Source organism: Notamacropus eugenii, chromosome 1 (genome assembly GCF_028372415.1).
Source record: "Notamacropus eugenii isolate mMacEug1 chromosome 1, mMacEug1.pri_v2, whole genome shotgun sequence".
Classification (NCBI taxonomy): Eukaryota; Metazoa; Chordata; class Mammalia; order Diprotodontia; family Macropodidae; genus Notamacropus; species Notamacropus eugenii.
Genome location: NC_092872.1, coordinates 222,202,544 through 222,225,573, shown reverse-complemented (window position 1 = coordinate 222,225,573; position 23,030 = coordinate 222,202,544). Strand labels below are relative to the sequence as shown.

Here is a 23,030-nt window from a genome sequence, read left to right as displayed (position 1 = left end):
CTTTTTCTATATTCTTAATCCCCCTGGAAGAGTCATTATGAAACTTTTTCTCAAAGCCAAATCTGGAGGAACAAATCATCCTGTATCCAGAAGTAATTCTGTGAAAGGAAAGGAGGAGTTGAAGAATCTGGGCCCAAGCTGGTCTGGACATACTTCTAATGCATCCAGAACTACACCTTCCTTCCTTGTTAAAGATAGAGCACTTTCTTGCTTTTCTCTCTATCTCATACCCATAGTCCATGAGCTTAATTAGGACAAAACAAAACATTGTGTGAACACCTTCATGGCTGCTACCCTTGCAGAAATCACCAACCCGTTCACACTGCATGAAGTTATGGAGCGTTTTTTACTTTAATCTCTTACAGCATCAATGACTCTCCTCTACCCCTTCTTCCAAAGAGCATTCCACTCCCATTCTGATTCTAAGCCTTGGTGCCATCCAGGATTAAGTTTATACCTAGCCATAGGAGGTTAATACTTACATGAAATCATTTGAGGTGCACTGAAAACCCTCCCATTCCCAATTCTGCCCCCAAATTATCTGTCTCATTGACTTACCACAGAGCCTGAAATTCCCACTATTAATTTCATTCCTTTGGATTTGCCCAGCCCTCAACGGTATGAAAATAGCTTACTTGGTAGGGTTAGTATACTAACTCATCAGCAACCATTAACAGATTAGCAAAGAGCTGGAGGAAGCCCTAAAGCAGAGTGACTCAGGATGGGTAAGTATAAGGGAAAGTCCCAACTGGGTCTGTGCTGCTGTCAGGTCAAGAGAAGGTTGTGATCAGCTAACAGGGCAGGACTATGGTCATCTGCTTAGCTTTGTAGTACTCCACAACTATTCCCTCCAACACCCTAAAAAAAATTCTCTTCAAAATAGACCACTCTCTTCTCTGATCCCAGACACAGCATGATGATTCCTGTCTGTGTGCCAAATTATCCTCCTTTTTGTCAAATTCTAGGTCAACTTTCAAGGTCCAGCTTAAGTACTCCTTTCTTGATAAAATTTTCTGTGACTTCAAACTATGTTGATGATAATATCATAGAGTGTTAAAGCTGCAGGTACCACCAACTCCTTCATTTCTGAGATGAGGACACGGAAGCCCAGAAAGAGGGACTTTAAGGGATCTTTAGCTTTCAGGATCTGAACTAGACCCCTGGTCAACTGATTCCCAACCTAGGGCTCTTTCTAATGCATATAGAATCTTCGAATCCTATAATCAGGACCTCCGAGGTCTTCTCAAACCTCAGCCAAAGCAGGACTCTCATCCATGACCTCTATGACAAATGGTCACCCAATCTCTCCTCAAGAAATTCAGTGATGGAGCAATTTTCATCTCCCAAAGAAATTGATTCCACTGTTAGGCAGCTATAATTATTCAAAAGCTTCCTCCCACCCCCCTTTCATTGAATAGACATCTGTTTGTTTGTAACTTTGAATTTTTGGCTCCCAACAGAACAAGCCCAAATCCTTTTCAGCATAGCAAAACTTCATAAATTTGAGGACAGTTATGGAAACCCCTTTCCTGAACTCCTATTGAATTAAAGTAACACTTCACTCATAAAAGTGCATTTCAGTCTCAAAGTTGTCTCTTCTGATCCTGACAACAGCCTTGAGAGGTAGACAGAGATGAAAGAATGGAAATGATCAAGTCCAACCCCTTGATTTTAATTAAAATTATTAGATGATGAGACTTAAACTATTAAACATATTTCAAGTGATTTTCCCAAGGTCACACAAAGTTAGAGGCACTATCAGTACTCAAATGCAAGTCGCCTAACTCCAGATCGGGACTTTTCCCACTATAGTGGGATGGCATACCTCTTCAGGGCCACACAGATTATCATTGATCAAATGAGATAATATTTGCAAAGCTTTTATACAATCTAGTATGTAATAGGTGCTTAATAAATGTGTGTTCCTTGAACATAGACCCTTAATTTAGAATTCGAAGAGAACCTAGCAAAGATCTGTTCCAGCCCCTTAATTTTATAGATGAGGAAATAGAGGTCCAAAGAGAATGGAAGAAAGGAAGGAAGGAAGGAAGGAAGGAAGGAAGGAAGGAAGGAAGGAAGGAAGGAAGGAAGGAAGGAAGGAAAAAAGGAGGGAAACAGGGATGGAAGGAGGGAGAGAAACAGAGATGGAAAGAAGGAAAGAAAGAAGGAAGGAAGGAGGGAGGGAGGGAAGGAAGGGAGAAACGAAAGAAGGAGGGAAGGAAGGAAAGGAGGGAGGGAGGAAGAAAAAAAGTACCTATTGTGTACCAAACATTGTGCTAAGCACTTCATAAATATTATCTCATTTAATCTTCGCAACAACCCTGGGCATTAGGTGCTATTATTATTGCCATTTTATAGATGAGGAAACTGAGCCAGACAGAGGTTAAGTGATTTGTACAGAACCACACAGCTAGTAAGTTTCAGAATCTGGATTTGAACTCAGGTCTTAGTTTCAAGTTTGCTTTTCTATATGCACTGCACCACTTAGCTGTCTCTAGGATGCCAACATTCTATGCTTCTTCTTCTATTAATTATTCCTTTTTCACTCCTTTTGAATTAACCATGACTCCTTAAGGTAAACTATGAACAACCTGAGGGCAGATCATTACATTTAGCATAATGCTGAGCACATAGTATGTGCTAATAAATAATTGTAGATTAACCGGCACGTTGAATCTTACCTTAAATTCATACTGCACAAGCCTACCCAGAGCCATAACTAGCCATGGGTGAATAAGGTTTTGTCCCAGGGCCATGACATGATTTCAGTCTCCATTCACCATTACCCACTTGACAAATAACCTAACCACCTGCAGGCCACAACCCCAAGTCCTGTAGCCTTGGTATCCTCCTTGCTAATGCTTCCTCCCCAACTGGCTCCTCTCCCTAGAAGAATGCAAACACTGTCCAGTCATGCCTTGTGTTCCCACTGCTTGCCTGCTGCCCACCCTCCTGCCTTGACTGTTTTGGGTTTCGGGTGAAAATCTATCCAGTTCTGCCTCTAAGACCTTTCTTTGCCTTAGCCTTTTGAGATGGGTTTGGGTAGGCTTTTCTCTGTCAGTCATCAAGAGAAAACACTAAAAAGGGAATTATTTGGAATGCTGTATCTGAGAGAATTGGGGGAAAATGAAAAAAGAAAGGAAGATGAAACCACCTCTTCCCAATTGCTTGTGGAAAACTCTAATCTGCCCAGCTCTGTTACACTCAGTAATCCCTGCTCAGCAGTCAGAGCCATTTGGCAATCAGGGGCCTGGAGAGAGGGATGAGGGCAGGGACAGAAGTGGGTCAGAGCCCTGTAGTTCAGTGCAGATTAAAGGTAATCCCTTAGATGAGCGGAAAGCCAGGACAGAGGCTTTGCACACCAAGGAAAAGCAATTTAAAGGTACAGGCCAATGTGAGCCTCTGCTGTATTTTAGTCTCAGCCTCTACTGTATTTTAGACATTGTAGGGGAACCATAACAAAGAATCTGGAAATAAAAAGCAACCACAACAACATCGAAGACTCTAAGCAGCCAAAACAAACATCACAAAGTTTTTACAAGAAAGTTTGACTCAGGAAAACCCATCCATCCCTCATTCAGAACCTTTTTCCTTTTATACAATTTGAACACCTATTAATCTGGCTTCCCAACCCATGTAGCAAATAAAAAGGATGCCTGCAGGCATCTAACAGCAGGAAGAAGAAAAAGTTAAAAGGTCAGGGGTTGGGTGGGAGTATAGCATAAAAGGATGTCACATCTCCAGTTTGCTGCTCTGTAAAATAAGGAGATTGGACTGAGTCAGTCATTCCCAACCTTTCCAGTATAAGGATGGGTTTTCACTTTCAAGAAATGTTATGGATTCTGCAGATGATAGTATTATTTGTATCTGTTGATTGGGTACAAAGAGAAGCACTTTCAAATGAACACTTTTTGATTAATTTGTACATTATTCATCATTGTAGCATCCACAAATATTTGAAAAATAGTGGATAGAGCCCTGGGCCTAGAGTTGGGAAGACCTGAGTTCAGAACTGGCTTCAGACCTTTAGCTGTGTAACCCTGTGCAAGTCATTTAACCCTGTTTGCCTCAGTTTCCTCGTCTGAGGTGCAGAAGGACATGGCAAACCATTCCAGTATCTCTGCCAAGAAAATTCCCAAAGGGGTCACAAAGAGTCAGACATGACTGAACAACAACAAAGCATGTATAGTGAAAGGGCTATACTCCTAACTGGCAGACCCAAGTCTCAGATCTTGAGGTATGAGGTATGAGGAAACTGAAGGTAGGCGTGTCTGCCAAGACAAAGAAAAAAGAGCATGACAGGAGAAGAGCCAAGGGGCCAAGGGATGAAGGTGACCCATGATTAGACCCGGAAATTTGGTGATAAGGAACACAGATAGTAGAAGGAAGGAGCATGGAGTAATAGCACTAGGCTAGGGGCCCAGGCATTTCTCCTTCTTGATCACTGGGATAGTCCTGAGCACCCTCAGCTGGACACATGCTGGAGTTCTCAACTAGATCCTTGTGGAAACCCAGGTCTTGCATGGGACTTTTCCTCACTCACTGCTCTAACCTTGGCAAGTGCAGGGGGTGTAGGTCCCCTCTGCTCTTCTCTGTACCAGTGAATACAAGCAGAGGGGTCTCCATAGCAGGTGACTAACCCTGGTCACTTAGGTGGTACAGTGGATAGAGTGCTAGGCTAAGAGTCAAGGAGATCTGAGTTCCAATCCTGCCTCAGACACTTTAACAGGCTGTGTTCCAGTCTATGCTAGCCTGGTAGCCTGGTAGACAAGAAAAGACTCCAGTTTCTTAGGGGCTTGCAAAGACATTGTGGTAGAGATTTAAACTTGGGAGTCAAGAAGACCTGAGTTCAAATCTTTACAGCAACACTTACTGTTCTAGCTATATATCTTAAATTCTATCCTGATTTGACTCAGTTCCTTCATCTGTGTAGTGAAAGGGTTGGACAGGCTAGAATACTTGAACTTCAGTGTTAGGAAGACCTGGGTTTGACTCCCATCTAAGACGTTTACTGACTAACCCTTTGAGAGCCTTATTTGACCTCTCTGAGCCTCAGTTTCCTCAAAATGAGGAGGTTGAAATTGGTGTCCCATAAGGTCCTTTTTAGTTTCAGATCCCAAGATCATGTGCCCTGGTGAATCTAGCCCAGGGGCATTCTATGTCCTCTTTCTCTGTCCTTCCATTATAGTGCCAACACTATTTCTTCCCCTCCCTGCCCCCACCCCCTTAAGCCATTAACTTCTCTATTCTTCCTATATTATTTTGGCAGCTGAAGTTTGGTAGGGATACCCTCCCCTCCCTCTTCAACTTTCTCTGAAATTTTGTGGGTGGCCCCTGACCCCAGAAAATGGTCCAATAGCTTGTTATCTGAGAGCTTGGCTATAACCCCTGCCCCAAATATTTGCATGAGATATTTAGTTGGGAAAAAAGGCATATTTATCTACATATAGATTCAAATATATGCCTATCTATTTTATGTATAAATTACACATATGTGGTGTCCCAGAAGTCTTAGCGATATTTTAAGAACCGTTCAATGGACATTGCACCTGAGTCAAGACGCCTTGTGTTTAAACCCAGTCTGAGACATTTACTAGCTGTGTGACCCTGGTCAAATCGATTGACCTCTTATTGCTTTGGTTTCCTTATCTGTAAAATGGAGAAAATAATAGCACCTACCTTCCACTGTTGTTGTGAGGACTAAATAAGATAAAGTTTGTAAAGAATTTTGCAAACCTTAAAAAATCATATAAATGCTAGCTATTAATATTATCATTACTTATCTATTCATAGACTTTTTAGTGAGGTCCATAGATGGGAAGTTATTCAACTAGATGACCTCTGAGCTACCTTCTAGTTCTCAGATTGTGAGGAGAGGGGAACAAAAATTATATTTAAAAAAAAACAGACATGAGAATTCATATTTCCCCACAGTCTGGGACCATTTCATGTAGGAACAAATAGATCTACATACCTCAGTGGACTATGCGTCCATATCTGTATTTAAGATAGTATATTAATGGCCTGACTCATCAAGAAAACAGTAAATCTTGTCATGTTCTCTGTTTCACCTGGCAAGGGAGTATGTGTGATACATTTTAGAAAAATAGTTACAGTATTTCAAAAGGGCCATGATTTTATCAGCATAATATGGATCACATATTCTCTGTGCCCTATTTTGGTTAGAGTATAAATAAAATTACTTAAAATGTTTCAAAGATGTGGCCTTTAAATGAGGGGAAGCTTTTAGCTGCCTAAAAAATATAGATCACCAGAATGACAGAAGGGATAAGAAAAGAGTGCCAGATTTGAATTCAGAAGACCTGGGTTCAAATCTCATCACAGCTACTTGCCACCTCTGGGGACGTCAGTTTCCTTACCTGTAAAATGAGAGGACTGGTATAAATCAGAGGTGTCAAACTCACAACCTGAGAGTTCAGTGGAAAAACTTCTGAGTGTGGCCAGAACCAAATTAAAATGCAATTGGAAAATATTTAACAAAATAAAATAAAAATACAGTGCAACATAGATAATGTTAATTTGTGTTTTTCTACGTCAATATGTAGTCCATTTTCTATTTGAATTTGATACTATTGGTCTAGATCATTTCTAAGGGTTCTTTTATCTGAAAACCTACAACCTATGAGGTTATTAGATACATGAGATCTTACTGTGCTTACCTGGTTCCTACTTTCCAAGAGTTTACTGTCTACTTAGAGAGATAGGACTAGGGTGACAAGCATATCATGGCTGGATTTGGAATGAGAGGAACCAGATTCAAATCTACTCTGTCAGATACTACCTGGTTGACTTTGAGCAGTGGTTTGACCTTGGGTGTTTACTTGGCCTCAGTTTCCACAACTATAAAATGAGAAGGTAACAATAGATGGCCTTGAGGGTCACTTCCAGCTCTAAATCTGTGAGCCAAAGAGTAGAAGACTATGGGATCTCTATTCTGTAAGAGATCAGAAAGGGAAGATCACCAAAGCCTAGGAAAGATTTATTCGTGGGAAGAACAGTCAGGTTGCATCACCAGCCCACTGATTTTAGCATCTGTCTTTCTTCAACAAGACTTTGCTGAAGGGGAAATGCTTGCCTGGCACCAAGAGAAAAAAAAAGAAATTTTGGTCTCTCATTTAGTCATCACTGCTGACAGGGTACAATGGGTGTTGTTTGCTGAATTGTGAAAACCAACAGAAATAGCTGGTGGAATGGACACTATTTATGGCTCTTTATCAAGCTTCAACTGTTCCTCTCTGCTCTGGTTAGGACCTAGGAAAAGAAGTCCATCCAGAAGTGGAGTATCATAGCCCTAGGTGGCTACAGTTCTACAGATTAGTCCCAGTTAAACTAGTAGCTACCTGTGTGACCTTGCGCAAGTTACTCAACTTCTCTTGACCCAAATTTTCTCATCTGTAAAACAGAACTAGATAGATTATAGTTATAGATTAAGAACTGGAACCAATCTTCTAGATCAGAGGTGTCAGACACTGCCTAAACTGCATAAGCTCTACATTACCTGAGTAACCAGAAAACAGATTAAAATAGAATTGGAAGATATCTAATAAAATAAATAAAAATACAATAAAATATAGATGTTAATATGTGGTTTTCTTATTCAATATGGGAGCTTTGTATTGATTTAATGACCCCTGTTTCTATTTGGTCTCTACCCTCAGACAGCTAAAAATCAAGCTGGGGAGTTAAAGTCAATGTATAAGAAAAGTTAATAAGCAAAAATAGACAGTTGATGATAAGTACCATAGGAGTTCAGAAACAGAAAAGAACTTTGGGCTGGAGTGATCAGGGAATTCTGCATGTAGGAGATGGAACTATAACAGTTAATGGTTCCTGCCTACCCTAGGAGGAAATGGGCTCTGGGGAATGTGATGTCATCTATTGTACTTTAGAGCATACTGTCTAGATAAAAGGGCCCTTTTAGTTCTAACATACTCTTATTTTATAAAGAAGGTATCTGAAGTTATAAATTAGGATCAATCAATAAGCATTTATTAAGCTCCCATTATATACCAGGATCATAGGATCATAGGCTTAAGCTAGAAGGAATTTTAGAGGCTGCTGAGTCTACTCCATCCCTTCATTTTTGAAGTGAGAAAACAGAGGCCTTGAAAAGTGAAATGACTTGCCCAAGGTCATACAGGTATTAACTAGCAGAAATAGTATTTGATCTGGGTCATCTTTTTCTAAATCCAACACCCTTTCTGCTGGTTCCCAAGCATATTTCTTCTTGAACAATCCACACTGAGGTCAACATGTACATGTCTTCCCAAGAGGAAACATGATGGGGACTTCGCAGGTTTGAGTGTCCTTTCTTTTAGCTCTATCTGGTCCTCCTGGAAGGGAGGTGAGAGACCCTAAGATGTTGACTTAGGAACTAGGAACATGGTTTAAGCTTCAGACTATAGTCTTCCCCTCTGCCCATTCCTTCTTACAGAACCTCCATGCCAACAAGTTTGCAATAGACCGGCACAGTGGAGTGCTACGCATTAGAGCTGGAGCCAAACTGGACTACGAGAAATCAAGGACTCATTTTATCACTGTCGTGGCCAAGGTAATACTGGGACTTTCTTTGGAAATCTGGGGTGACAGATCTGGGGACCTAGAGGGCAGAGCAATCTCTGTCAATGGTAAGCACACCTGCGTCTTAAAGGGGGCAGGTTCTTCCTGGGATGGGAAGAGAGGAAAAAGATCAAGATTTTAAAGGACGGACATTATGGATTGAGGGAGCTACTATAGCTCTTCTCTTAGCTAAATATTTTTTCCTCATTCAGAATAAAGGAAATTCATTGAGAGATATAGTGGAATGCATATTGGCTCTGGAGTCTGACTCTAATTACATTCATGACCTTGTCCAAGTCACTTATCTATCCTCTTTGGGGACCAGTTTTCTGGTGTGTAAAAGGAGGACAATGAACAAAATGACCTCTGAGATGCCTTCCAGCTCCAGATATTCTGATCTTTCCTGTTCCCTTTGCTGAAACCAAAGATGGGGAGATCTAAGACAAGCATAATATAGAGATAAGTGCTAAAATTGAGAGTCAGTGAACCTGAGCCAAATCCTATCTCTGTATATCTGTATATCACCTGTATAACCATTAGCAAGTCATAAACTCTTCAGCCCAGTTAATTTACAAGCAAAGTCATTTAACAAAATAATATAGGAAATTAGCAATAAAATGTTTCCCCCATAAACTTGGGGCACACTCTCACAAATATACAGGCCATCAGTAGAAAGAGTGGGCACATCTGCACAGGTCAATAGAAAGGACAATGGATTTAGAAATAGAGGACACTGATCAAAGACCATTTTTGCCAGTTAATACCTGTATTATTCCAGACTCACTGGCTTGGTTCAGTCTCTTCCAAGCAGGTTACAGCTCCCTGATGGTTTCATGGCTTTGTTGCTAGACAATGCCCCACTGGCCCCATAGCTCACTGCTAGGTGTGGCTCTACTGGCCACAATGTCATGGGGTTTCTCTCCCAGTTTCTAGCTTCAACTGCTGAGGGGTTACTCCTTCCTCTAAGATAGTGTTATCAAACTCAAATAGAAATAGAGGCTACTAAATCATGCATAAGGATCCCTGCAGGCTATAAAGTGACTTAGAATACTACATGTTAACATTATCTATGTTCTATTCTATTTTTATTTATTTCATTAAATATTTCCTAGTTATATTTTAATCTCCTTCTGGCCATTCTGAAATACTGTAAAATAGCAAGTTTAACACCTCTATTCTAATAGAAAGAGTAGGTTCAGTTATCCCTCTTTTAACTTAAAGCTACATTTCTTCCAGAAAGATAAGCCTCCAACATACCCAGTTATCATACTCAGGAAAAACCCTTACACAGAATGAAGGAAGTTCAGGAGATACAAGCTGGACGATTCTGAAACTATCATATTTGTTTTATTATGTACATTTTTAAAAAACTAAACAATCATAGTTTTATGTATAACACTTTTTTCCATTTTTCTTTGTATATGGAAATGATAGTGGTTGTTAATATTTACCGATGTAATAATATTGAAAATAATGTTTAAAAGACTATTAGCTGCTTTTTCTCCCATATAAAGAGAGCCTGTCAGTCACTGGTCCTGGAATCACAGAGCAGGAGGAGATCTTGAAGGCCTTTGGAATGAGCCTTTTGTTTTACAAAACAGTAACTGGACAGAGACTCAGAGAAGTTAAGTGGACTTGCCTGAACTCACATAAGTAATGAGCATCAGAGGCAGAATTTAAACTCAGGTCCTCTGACTCCAGACTCCATACCAGACTGTATCTCTTACGCTCTGGAAGGGTCTGCTTTCAGACTGCAAGTTCTTGAAGTTTCTGCCAAGTTGGGACCTGAGGAGGTATTGTATGCCTGTCATTCGTTGTACAACCAGTATAGCTAAGACAGAGTGGTTCATCACCAGGTTGGCTAAATGGGATGAAAGCTTCAGCCACAATTATCCTTGAAGACTGTCTGCTAAGTCATAGAAGAGTTGTGATCTGCGTTGGTGGAGGGAGGACTCTGCAATGTATTTATACATCTTTGTAGTAAGGCTCCAGTTGGGTCATTGATTTGGAGCCTCCAAGGAACTTTAGAGTTGTTGTCTTGTCCAATTCCCTCTTTTTACAGGTGTGAAAACAAGTCCAGGAAAGTCGAGTGACTTTCTTAAGGTTACATAAATTGTAAGCACCAGGGGTGAGATTTGAACCCAGGTCCTTTGACTCCAAACCCAGTACTTTTTCTATGGTATCACATTGTGTCTCTTGCCCTTTCCTCTTTCTTACCCATCACATACTCCACATATTCCTCCTTGACGCTACCTGTTTAATGTCAATATTCTCTTGGGGATTAAGTTTGGTTGTGAATGAGGTAACACCATAATCTCCAAAGAATCCAAATCATAGAGGACCCAAATAACTAAGACACAGGTATTAGTGTACATAGGGAGGGTGCAACATGCTACCACCTCTGCCTTATTCTTAAGAAGTGACGTAAGGGATATCTTCCAAGAAATGTACTGACTAAAAAACAGATGTCAGTCAGTTATGGAGCAGAAGCAAAGGATAAAAGGGGCAGCCCATCCAAGGGCTAAAATGATACACTTAGAATCAGAAGGGAAAAAACTATTCTAGAAGATGTCTAGTATGACAGGTATATATGAGATAATGTTGCTGACAGAGGGTTACACACATTGAAGATTACTGATCACTGAATTACTGGATTCTAACTTATCCATATGCTTTCACTAATGCATATTTTCTTTCCACACCCTCCTCAACTAAACAAAGCCCTGCCGTTCCTCAAGACCCAACTTATACCACCTCCATGAAGTCTCCTCTGGCTGCTCCAGCTCTTGCTAATATCTGCCCCACTCTCCCGATTTCTCAGCATTTATAGGCTATATCACACAATTAAATGCTTAACTATGTACCATGATGCTTTTTCTTTCATTCTTTCTTTCTTTCTTTCTTTGCTAATTGTCTCATGGTGGAAATCAGCTGCCTAACAAAAATATTAAGTCTGCTTGAGTCTGGAACAATTTCAATTCTTGTCTCTTCCTTCAGGATGGTGGAGGGAAGCTCCGAGGAGATTATGTAATGTTCTCAGCCACTACTACTATCACCATCAATGTGGATGATGCCCAGGACACAGGCCCCATCTTTGTTGGCACACCATATTATGGCTATGTCTATGAGGATTCCCGTCCGGTGAGTAAGACTATCTTTAGAAGGGATACCTGACAGGTAAAATGGGTAACAAATCCAGGTTTGTCTTTATTTCTCTTTTAAGCCTCTTTGGCCACTCATATAGGCAGTTAAGACACTCATCATATCTTTTGAATAACTATACCCTCTACTGTATTGTGGCCAAACTGCATCCTATTCTTATAATCTTCCTGGATGTTGGTTTGATTCTGTGAATAGGGCACAGGATTGGGTGTCTGAAGACGTGAGTACTAGTCTTGGTTTGCTATTACTCAGTTATGTGGGTAATAACAATTAACCCTAGTTAAGTCACTTTCTCTGAGCTTAGCATCTTATTTCATGAAATGAGGGTGCTGAGTTAGATTCGCTATATAGTACTTTCTAATTCTATAATTCTATGATTATTCCAACAAACTCTATTTTATTCCTCATCCTCCCAAGATCCTGTTTAGTGCAAAAAACAATGAATGGTAAATAGTTCTTAAAGAGAAAAAAAATGAATAGGAGGAAGGAATGGAAGGAAAAGAAAAAGGGAAGGGAAAGAAAGAAAAGGAAAGGAAAAGAAAAAGGAAAAGAAAGGAGAGGAGAGGGGAGGGGAGGGGAGGGGAGGGGAGGGGAGGGGAGGGGAGGGGAGGGGAGGGGAGGGGAGGGGAGGGGAGGGGAGGAGAGGAGAGGAGAGGAGAGGAGAGGAGAGGAGAGGAGAGGAGAGGAGAGGAGAGGAGAGGAGAGGAAAGGAAAGGAAAGGAAAGGAAAGGAAAGGAAAGGAAAGGAAAGGAAAGGAAAGGAAAGGAAAGGAAAGGAAAGGAAAGGAAAGGAAAGGAAAGGAAAGGAAAGGAAAGGAAAGGAAAGGAAAGGAAAGGAAAGGAAAGGAAAGGAAAGGAAAGGAAAGGAAAGGAAAGGAAATGGATCGGAGAAAAGAAAGAGAAAGAAATTGAATATATTTAGCCTAGAGAAAAACCTAGGAATAATTGAAGGGTTTCCATGCAGAACCTTTCATGCAGAAGGGCTAGATGATTTTTGGATGATTAGACTGATCGGACTCAGAATGCAGAAGCAGGTCAAAGAGTGAAAGTTACAAAGAAGCTGATTTTGGTTCAATATAAAGAAATCTCTGTAACAATTAGAGTTGCCTCAAACTGTAATGTTCTACTTCAGAAATGTCCTGGTCCAGGAGCTATTCAATAAGAGGATGGACTTTTTAGGAATTTTGTAAAGAAATCCATGCTTCAGGTTAAGGTCAGAAGGGAACATGAGTTCCTATCAAACTGAGATTCTACAATTCTATGACAATGAATGAGTAAGAGGAGTCAAAGATTATTCCATTGTTGCAATGACAGAAAAGAATTTTATGGTAAGTGGTGAGCAAGATAAAAGTCAATATTCCATGCATATTGACTATGACCAAGAACAAGTGATCAGGCTTTTTCTTCTCTTAAATAGGAATGCTCTGGAAATGCCTGTTCAGGGCTAATGTGTATTGTGGAATTCAGGAATCTCTCCTGTCTTTTCATCATGTAGCTGCTGTCTATTTTCTTCCAGGGTTCAGAGATCCTGACAGTGGTTGCCGTAGATGGGGATCGGGGTAACCCTAACATGGTCCTCTACAGCCTTGTGAATGGTGAGCTCTGGTGGATGTTTGAAGAAAGGATCCCTGGCTAACTGGTCTTCCTACCTTTGATTCATAAACTCTTTGGGTCCCACTTTTCCATTTATAGAACTGATATACAAGATGATAAGGACAAAGACCACACTATTCTATGAAGCATAAAACTACTCAAAATATTTATTTCCAAATATTTTTATTCTCAATCCTATATAAAAATAACAAAAGGCTACTTCATAATCAACAAGCATTTATTGAGTGCTTATTATATGACAGGCTCTGTACTAAGGGCTGGGGATACAAAGGCAAAAATTGGTCCCTGCCTTTGAATAGCTTACATTCTAGTCTATGTTCACAAGTAGGCACATATACCCATATACACACCCAAAGATTCCTCTTATACTGACATTGTAACACTCATACTTTCATACATAGCACATGAACCTTACACACACACACACAAAACTTGTGTCCCCAAATTCTTCTCCCTATACTCACACAAACACATAAATTATATTCCCTCTTCCCCACCCCCAATCACATACCATCCACTTCTCATCTAGGCCTTTATCCAGGATCAGGCCAAGAGTCAGGAACATAAAAACTACCAGTGATAAGCAATAGCTCAAGAAGGAAGTCAGTCACCCAGACTATAAACACCAGTCGGACAGTTAGAATCAAACTACTGAGCACCGACCCCAAGGGTTAAAAAAAATCGGTTGATAGATTCTAACTTTGAATTCCCAAAGTTCTCCTGCTGCAAGGTGTTCCACAGAAATGGAACCTGTTCATGGGTTCCACAGAAAGTTTGGTCTATTTGGAGGCCATTCCTCATAAATAGCAAAAATGATGTGGAGAGTTACTCCAAGGCAGCCAGCTGACTGCAGAGTATCACAATCAACACTCCCATACATACATACAACACACACACACACACACACATATACACAATCACATATGCTCTTTTCATACACACACATTTTCCTCACAAGGAAGAAGATGATGATAATATAGATACCCTGAACACCATGATTTCTACCTTCACCCTTATGTCTGGGGGCTTTTATCTAGGTTTGTTTGGTTGGTTTTGGGGTTGGGGTTTTTTTAATCTACAAGCAGCCTCATAAAGCAAAAGATGCTAAAGATCTATAGTAAGTATTATAAATCTGAGCCATGCACACAAGTATAGGCATTGTCATGTTATAAAACCTTAAGCCTACAGGAGATGAGCCTGTAGGTATGGGACCATGGAGTCCCATCCTGATGAGAGTACTTGAGTTTATTGTTCTAGCATCTGCTTCCCCTTGTGGCCCTATAGGAACTGTAGTTCATCTTGTTTTGAAACAGGGAGTGATGAAGCCTTCAGGATCAATGAAACCACAGGAAGCATCTCTGTCACAGTGTCCCCCAGCCAGCTCAAGAAAGAGGTGTATGAGCTGAGAGTACAGGTAAGAACTGAAAGAGGCTCTCTACACACCTATTGCTCACTTAATTTGAATTTCTGTTTATGGGCCAGAGTACAGGTTCTGATGACCATAAGGAACTTGAAGAAGGGTTGACTTTGTAGAAAGGTGGAATGATTCATTATTTGTCTACCTTGGGGAGCATAGAACATTCCTCCAACCTATCGCAAATACATGAAATTCTACCGCTAGAGATTCTTTCCTTTGGGTGCTGTTGATTTGGGGGATAATATTAAGTATCTAATTCTCCAAAGCAAATATGTTTAATAATGGCTCCTATTTATATAGTCTTTGCTAAAGAGGTCATAACAAAACTGTGAAGAGGCAGAATTTATACTCCTTGTACAGATAAGAAAATTGAGACTGAGAGAGAAGGAAGTCATTTTTCTACTGTTTACACGGCTATTCAACCTTGTCTCCATTTACATGTTAACCTCTACCCCAGCTAGAAACCAGCAGAGAAAAGGCTCTTTCCATTAGACCACTAACAGTTGACTTTCCCCTTAATCAGGAGGGACTGGGAAAACCGAAGGGAACTGGACCCTTGGGGGGAAACCAGAAAGGAAGAGAGGGCACAAGGAAGGGTCTCTTGGGGGCACTGAAGGCAAGTTTAACTAGGGTCATAATTCTGCCAAGCACCAACCTTTGTTCAGGGATCTGGGAGGGACACACCTTTTACAGGAATGGGTGGGGAACAGCCGCAGGGAGTCCCGTCCTTATGTGTTGCCTACCTAGTATAATATTACAGGGTTCCCATGACTACCAGAATGTCTGGCCCCCTCTCAATAGCCTGGCTTTGGGGGCAGCAATCCAACATACATGGACTTACCTCTGTGCCTTCATATCCCTGTTTCCCAGAAGCTCCCTAAAATCTTTCCCCTTAAATCCCCCCAACCTTTGATATTAATATCTGCTATCAAGAAAGAATCTTGTTCCCTGAGATGTAAATGACTGATGAAACCCAAACTATTACCCTTCCAGAGGAGATCTGTGTTTTACCATGGGAATGGAAAGAACTAAAAGAGAGATATTTAAATTCCTATTATAGCCTAGAATTTCTGATATTAGTTAGTTATGTGGGCAAGAATTTTTGTTGGGGTTTTTTGAGGGGGAGATGGGTTTTCTGGGTTTTATTAAAAATCATATATATACCAGTGTCTACTCTGCCTGTATATAAAACCAATCAGAGAACTCTGCATGTATGTTTGTGTATTTGGGGATAGGAGGAGGGTTATTGGGAGAGAAGCATTTGTGTGGCTGATAATATCATAGATATAAGTGATTTTCCCAAGGTCAAACAGCTAGGCAGAGTCAGAACTCACACTCAAGTCTTCTGACTACAAATTTAGAACTGTCTCCACTACCACAAACTCTATCCCGGTGTTTGTGGGTGACTGCATATCCAGAGATCTGGAGTAATTCATTCCAAACATATGAATAATATATATTAAGTTCTTACTGTGTGTTAGATACTTTGCTAAGCCCTAAGGATACAATTAAGAGGAGTGACAGTATTTGTCCTCAAGGAAACTGTGGTTTAATAGAAGAAGCCAACATATATAGGAAAGTGGTGACTAGGAAAGGGAGTTTGGGTCTACTAAGTCACAGGGATGATGAGTTGGTATTTAGGGCAGTCAAATACCACATCCTTTCCAGAAGTAATGCTACTATACTATTGATTTAATTAGAGCAAGGTAGGAGAGGAAGTCATAAGAGCTGGGAAACAGATGGCTAGACAGCTGGATGGCATGTGAGATGAAGCACAATCTGATGTCTGGGGTCACCTAGCTCCAGTGGGGCCAGTGCACTAGCCATAGTGGGCTAATTGGGCTAGTTTATATAACCCTTAGTTACCCATCAACTAGGCTTGGTCAAACAGAGAAAGTTCTGAGCGATTTAACTTCTTCAGGTACTGAGACAATAGATTCTGGAGATCCAAAATGCAGAAGTTTGGGTCCAGAGGCCCCGGCCTGGCATGGAGGGAGAGAAAAGCAGCAGAAGGTGGAAAGCTAGATGACTGGATGGAATGTGAAGATGAAGCATATGTATTTTTATTTGTTTATGCGTGTGAGTGTGTATGTGTGTATGCAAGTTGAAGGTCTGTAGTGAACTAGACCTAGCTCTGTAGCCCTGAACCCCCAATATTCCCTCATATAGGTGTCAGAGGTCAGTTCCAGAGGGACCTTGGCAGCTCAGGCTTCAACTACTGTGACCATCAGGGTAGTTGACCTCAACAATCATCCTCCAACGTTCTATGGGGAGAATGGACTCCAAAATATGTTTGAGCTGACAATGTACGAGCATCCATCTGAGGGAGAGATTCTTCGGGGCCTCAAGATCACAGTCAATGACTCTGATCAGGTAGGTCAGAGCACTCTGTCCTCTGGGAGAAATGTGTGGCTGTGGGGGAATCCTAGGTGGCCACTACCTATGTGAGGGGAGGAGAGGTTTGAGGTGGTATACAGAGGGGGGAAGCTGGGCCATCCAATTTCTTTCTATGTTAACTAAGTATTCCTACTAAACACTAAGCCTCAGTTTCCACATCCTTAAAATGATGTGGTTCATCTATATTGCCACTAAGGTCCCCTCCAGAGCTGATATTCAAAGAAATGTATGAAATGTAGTCTTTAAAAACAAGTTGAGGAGCCAATAAGTTCATAGTTTTTGTTGTATTCATCCCCTCTCCCCAACTTTCACTCCTACCCTCTGTCCTCTTGCTCATACTACCTTTCCTTTTCTATCTTTCTTTTCCAGGGAGCAAATGCCAAGTTCAACCTGAGGCTTGTAGGGGCTGGAGGCATCTTTCGGGTAGTTCCCCAGACCGTCTTGAATGAAGCACAGGTCACTATCATCGTGGAAAACTCAGCTGCCATTGACTTTGAGAAGTTCAAGTTGTTAACCTTCAAGGTACCATGAAAGTTTCCAGGTCCTGGCCATTGGAGCTAGAGGGAACTTGGTCAATCAAGAAGGAAAGAGTCAGGCTGAGGGACAGCCCTTCCTTTCTTTTCTCAGTACAACATAGCAGGTCTCATTCACTGAGTCCTGATGCCCCATTCCTGCCTGATTTGTCCAGAGCTAGACAAGTGCCCCGTGATCCACATCTCTCCTGAGTCTCCTCATCTATCCTTTTTATGCGCTCAAGGGCTGGCAACATGTCACAGCTGAAATGTCATTTCTTCATTTCCTTCCAAGGGGATGACATGTAGCAACTCCCTTCAGAAAAAGGGAAACAGAGTCATGGTAACTACTGCTAAAATTCTTCCTCTGTTACCCAGTAAGTATTGCTCTGTTTCAGAAATCTTCCTGCTGTGTGAAGGAATCAGAGAACCTGAGTTCAAATCCAGACTCCACTGCTTACTAACTGTGAAAACAACAAGAAAATCACTTCACTATGTTTGGCCTTTGTTTCCAGATTTGTGAAACAAGGGAGTTGAACTAGAAGGGTCCCTTCTGGCCCTAAACCCCGTAACTCCGAGATAGAATGCTCCCTCGGACTTTAGGTTACCCGGGAAGCAAAATGATAGGAGGGGAAAAGCAGCAGGATGGGGGCAAGGTGACCTTTGGGTGTTATCAGCTAATGCTTCAATGTCAGCCCCATAGCAGCAATTAAATAGCCAGTTTGTCCAGCAAAGACTGCTAGAACGCAATATTAAAGAATCACCTAGGAAGGGTCAGGACCCCTAGGGAAAGAAATGGATGCTATTAACAGAGGTAGAAAGGCAAAATAGATAAGCCTCTCCAACTTCCTGATTTGCCTAGAGCTGGTCTGACTGTTACTTAGAGTCATCTACCATGCCATCTTATGTTTACATGCCTTAGGTTATCGACCCTTATACAAAGTGTATCCAGGGGCTCTCTGCCTCGGCAGCATCAAGGCCAAGTTGGTTCTATGCCTGCCTCAAGCTTCCTTCCCAGGAGGTGTTTGTCATTTGGTAGCATTGCCTGAATGCCCCCCAACTTCCCTCCTCTTCCCTTGCCAGCTTCTGGCTGTGGAAGTGAACACTCCCGAGAAATTCAGCTCTACAGCCGACATCGTGATCCACCTCCTGGACACCAATGACAATGTCCCTAAGTTTTCCTCTGACTACTACATCGCTCGGATCCCAGAGAATTCTCCAGGAGGGTCTAATGTGGTGGCTGTCACAGTGAGTTGGGTTGATAAACCTGAGGAAACTAGAGCATGAAGGGAGCAGAAAGTTGAGATTCTTGTAGTAAATTGATGGCAGAGATGAAGAATTTGTCTTCAAGAGTGGGGAGGCGATAAAGTGGGAAGGGTCTGGGATTCAGTGTTTCTCAGGAGCTTGGCTTCTCCATCCAAGACTGCATCTAAGAAACTGCGTTGGGGCTTTAGAAGATATTGTGCTGAGGTATAACTACTGGAGGCTTTCTCATAGCTATTTCCTGCTAAGACTTGCAGGTGTCACAAAAGGAAAGCAAAGGATGCTTGAGTTAGGAAATGTGAAGAGGAAATATCTTCACAGCCACCATCAGCCCCTATGTGGAGAGCCATGTGTTTCCTCCTTTTCCTGGCTTCCTAGTTGTAGCCTTGTATATTTGTCAGCATCTTTTCTTCCCTCAGCTAGTCCAGGCACTGTCCTTTAGCTTAAAGAAAAACGAAGTCTTGAGGGATCTGCCTCAAAACTCTAGAAGGGCTCTGACTAACAGGTGATAGATAACTCAAGATAGAGAGTCGAGAGAAACTCTGAAGGTTTTCTGCCCAGATTTTTCCCCTTATTCTTCCTATCAGTGAAGTTTGCCTTTCTAAATGTCATGGTGGGAAAAATGGGGATGGGGGTAAGGGAGCATTATAAAATTATCCTTCTTGTGGGATCAAGAGATCCTGGAATTGAATCCAAAGCCACAGACAGGTCCCCAATGGAGGAGATCATATCTTCCTTTCTCCCAGCCTGCTTTTTATTCTGCTCAGATCCTAAGTCTACTGGTCTCACTGATATCTGAGATCTTTGGGGAGGAAAACCACTGGTGTCAGGTCAATTTCACCATATGAAGAGATTCCAAAATCTTCTTGCAAGGCAGTGGAGAGGATGTCCAAGTAGCAAGTGTGAAAAAGCTAAGACGTTAACATTTCTATGGAGAGGTTTACTATGGGTGTGACACAAAAACAAAGGAAGGAAGGAAGAAAGAAAGAAAGAAAGAAAGAAAGAAAGAAAGAAAGAAAGAAAGAAAGAAAGAAAGAAAGAAAGAAGGAAGGAAGGAAGGAAGGAAGGAAGGAAGGAAGGAAGGAAGGAAGGAAGGAAGGAAGGAAGGAAGGGAGGAAGGAAGGAAGGAAGGAAGAAAGGAAGGAAAGAAAGAAAGAAAGAAAGAAAGAAAGAAAGAAAGAGAAAGAAAGAAAGAAAGAAAGAAAGAAAGAAAGAAAGAAAGAAAGAAGGAAAGAAAGAAAGAAGGAAAGAAGGAAAGAGAAAGGAAGGAAGGGAGAGAAAGTGAAAGAAAGAAAGAAATAGAAAGGAAGGAAGGAAGAAAGAAAAAGAAAAGATCTTGGTGTCTACTGACATCCAATGGCCACTTATCAGGACTGGTATAATGGGAATGAATGAAAGAATTCTGGGCAAAGCTTGAGCTAGATGACTCTTCTTTATCTCAAATCTGGCATTTCTATGAGTCTGAACTCTCTCTAACTCACTTTTCTAGGCAATGGATCCAGACTCGGGACTATGGGGTGAAGTCAAATACTCAATTTATGGGACAGGAGCAGAGCTGTAAGTATCACTGCAGACCTGGACACACAATCCAGAAGATTTATCTCAGTGTCTTGTGGCATCACCGTGATGGAAGCAAGTGGGGGAGCTGGTATAGGAAGGGTTAGTGACCTGGCATAAGCTGTGAGGAGTTGGAAAGGAAAGGAACACAGGGTGGGAGAGAGTAGAGAGGTATGTAGAAGAAAAGAAGGATGATCAATTATATTTACATTACAATTCAGGGTTTATAATTTAGGACATGTTCTCCTCGCAATCCTGTGAGATGAATAGTACAAATAATATTATTCCCATTTTATAGATTTAAAAACTGAGACCCAGAAAGAAGTTCTCTACCCATGACTAGTAAAATAGTGAGTGTAATGAGACCTGAATCCATAGCCTCTGACCCCCAGATCTAAACCTTTTTTCCAAAACTAGAAGAACTCTCTAGAGACCAGTCTTGATAAGACTTCCAGATATATGGGAAAGCAGAAACTGTCTTCCTTGTGCTTCAAAAACCTTTCTGTGAAGACAGACCAGGAGTTGCTTCCTCCTCTCACACAGCAATTAAAAGCAGGGAGAGCAGTCAGACAGAAACCAAAAGCTTAACAAACCATATAATTAAACATCTGCTGCCTAAACAATTTATTCTGGCTTCTACCCTTCTAAAAGTGCTTCATTTCTAAATATAAATAAATTCTTGGGCTTCCAAGAGAAGTCTGGCAGTGCCTGATTAGAATTTCCTATATTCTCGAGCTTGGGACAAGAAGGAAGCAAGCATTTTAAATAAGCATTACGGGAGCTATGCTAAGAACTTCACAAATATTATCTCATTTGATCCTTCCAACAATCCTGGGAAGTAAGTGCTATTATTATCTCCTATTTACACTTAGGGAAACTGAGGCAGACAGGGGTTAAATGACTTGCCTTAGGTCACATAGCTAATAAGTGTCTGAGGTTGAGTTTAAAGTCAGTTTTTCCTGACTCCAGGCCCAGTGCTCTATCCACTTTGCAAACAGAATGAAGGAAAGACTATCTCAGACATTTGGTTGCCCCTGTCCAGCAGTCAATGGCTAAGCCCACAGTACCATTTAAAAAGATGGGACCCTTTGCCTGGATTATGAATCCACCCTCCTCATTCACACCATATCCTGCTGTTGCTTTGCTACTATTTAGTGCATTTATTTTATATGGGTGGCTGCTCTCATATGAGGAAAACAGAGATAAAGACTCCTCCCATTCAGCCCTGTGCCATGAGTCCTTCTCAAAGGAAAATCCTGAATAGTCACCAAGGGCTATGGTATGAGAAATGAGGAGCATTTGAGGCAGCTAGGTGGCACAGGGGATAGAGTGCTGAACTTGGAGTCAAGAAGATCCAAGTTTAAATCCAGCCTCAGACACTTACTGACTGTGTGACCCTAGGCAAGTCATTTAACTTTGCTCAGTCTCAGTTTCCCCATCTGTAAAATGGGGATAATAGTTGTACTGTATAACTGTACAACTATTACCATTACAGAGTTGGCCACTGGTATATTTACTAGCTGTGTGACCTCAGGCAAGCCACTCCAGTATCTTTGCCAAGAAAACCCCCATGGGGTCATGAAGAGTAGGACACAGCTGAAACAACTGAACAACAACAAAAGAACAGGAGAAAAGAAGCTGACGTGGTGGTAGTACCTGAGGTTTAGGTTAGCAGAAGGAGCACCTTCCTGGAAAGGCAAAGGAATATTCTCCTCCAGGGAATCATAAAAACAGGAGCAAGATATATCTTTCTCTCAGAGGGATGACGTAGATGGCTCTTCTCAGATAGGTGGCACAGTGGACTGAGTGCCAGTCCTGGGGTCAGGAAGACTTGAATTAAATCCAGCCTCAGACACTTACTAGCTGTGAAACTTTGGGCAAGTTGTTTAATGCCTACCTCAGTTTCCTCAACAGTAAAATGGGAGTAATAACAGCACCTACCTACCAGGATTGTTAGGAAGACCAAATGAGACAATATTAAAAGGTGCTCAACACAGTATTTGGCACACAGTAGGCCCTTAATAAATACTTATTTCCTTCTTTATCCTTGAGGTCAGACGCCAGACTTTGCTTATTTTTGTATCTTGCCCAGTGTCTAGCAATCTGTACAAACTAGGCACTTAAATAATCTTTGCTGAAAGAATGAATGAAAGACCTCTGAAGTCAAGATGTCACATCCCAAACAAGCCTGGGATGTAGAGGAAAGGGGGAACAGTGGGGATGCAGTTCTCAGAGGGCCTTTTGACTCCTATTGAGAGTTTTTATCTGATTCATTACCCAGACAAAGGGGAAAGGCACGGAGCAGAGGACTTGATGGGCTAGTCAACCAGACCTCTTACCATAGGCTAATGGTACTTAGATCCAGAAAGGACATTAAAGATTATCTAATCTAATCCTTTCATTTTATAGATGAGAAAATAATATTCTGAAAGGAGAAAGCTCACACAGCTAATAAGTGACTAATAAGTAACTTCCCAAGAACCATGGAATCTATAAGGAAGAGAATTAGGATACAAGATTCCCTAAATT

At 41.4% G+C, this 23,030-nt stretch overlaps 1 protein-coding gene across 1 annotated transcript in view; it reads left to right on the top strand.

The window, feature by feature from the left end:
- Positions 1 to 23,030, top strand: part of CDHR1 (cadherin related family member 1) — a 49,682-nt gene that overhangs the window by 16,008 nt on the left and 10,644 nt on the right. The window contains 8 exon segments of the mRNA XM_072627963.1: positions 8,456 to 8,572; positions 11,578 to 11,721; positions 13,258 to 13,336; positions 14,669 to 14,769; positions 16,942 to 17,145; positions 17,539 to 17,691; positions 18,765 to 18,929; positions 20,434 to 20,501. Coding sequence (XP_072484064.1) covers positions 8,456 to 8,572; positions 11,578 to 11,721; positions 13,258 to 13,336; positions 14,669 to 14,769; positions 16,942 to 17,145; positions 17,539 to 17,691; positions 18,765 to 18,929; positions 20,434 to 20,501 — 1,031 coding nt within the window.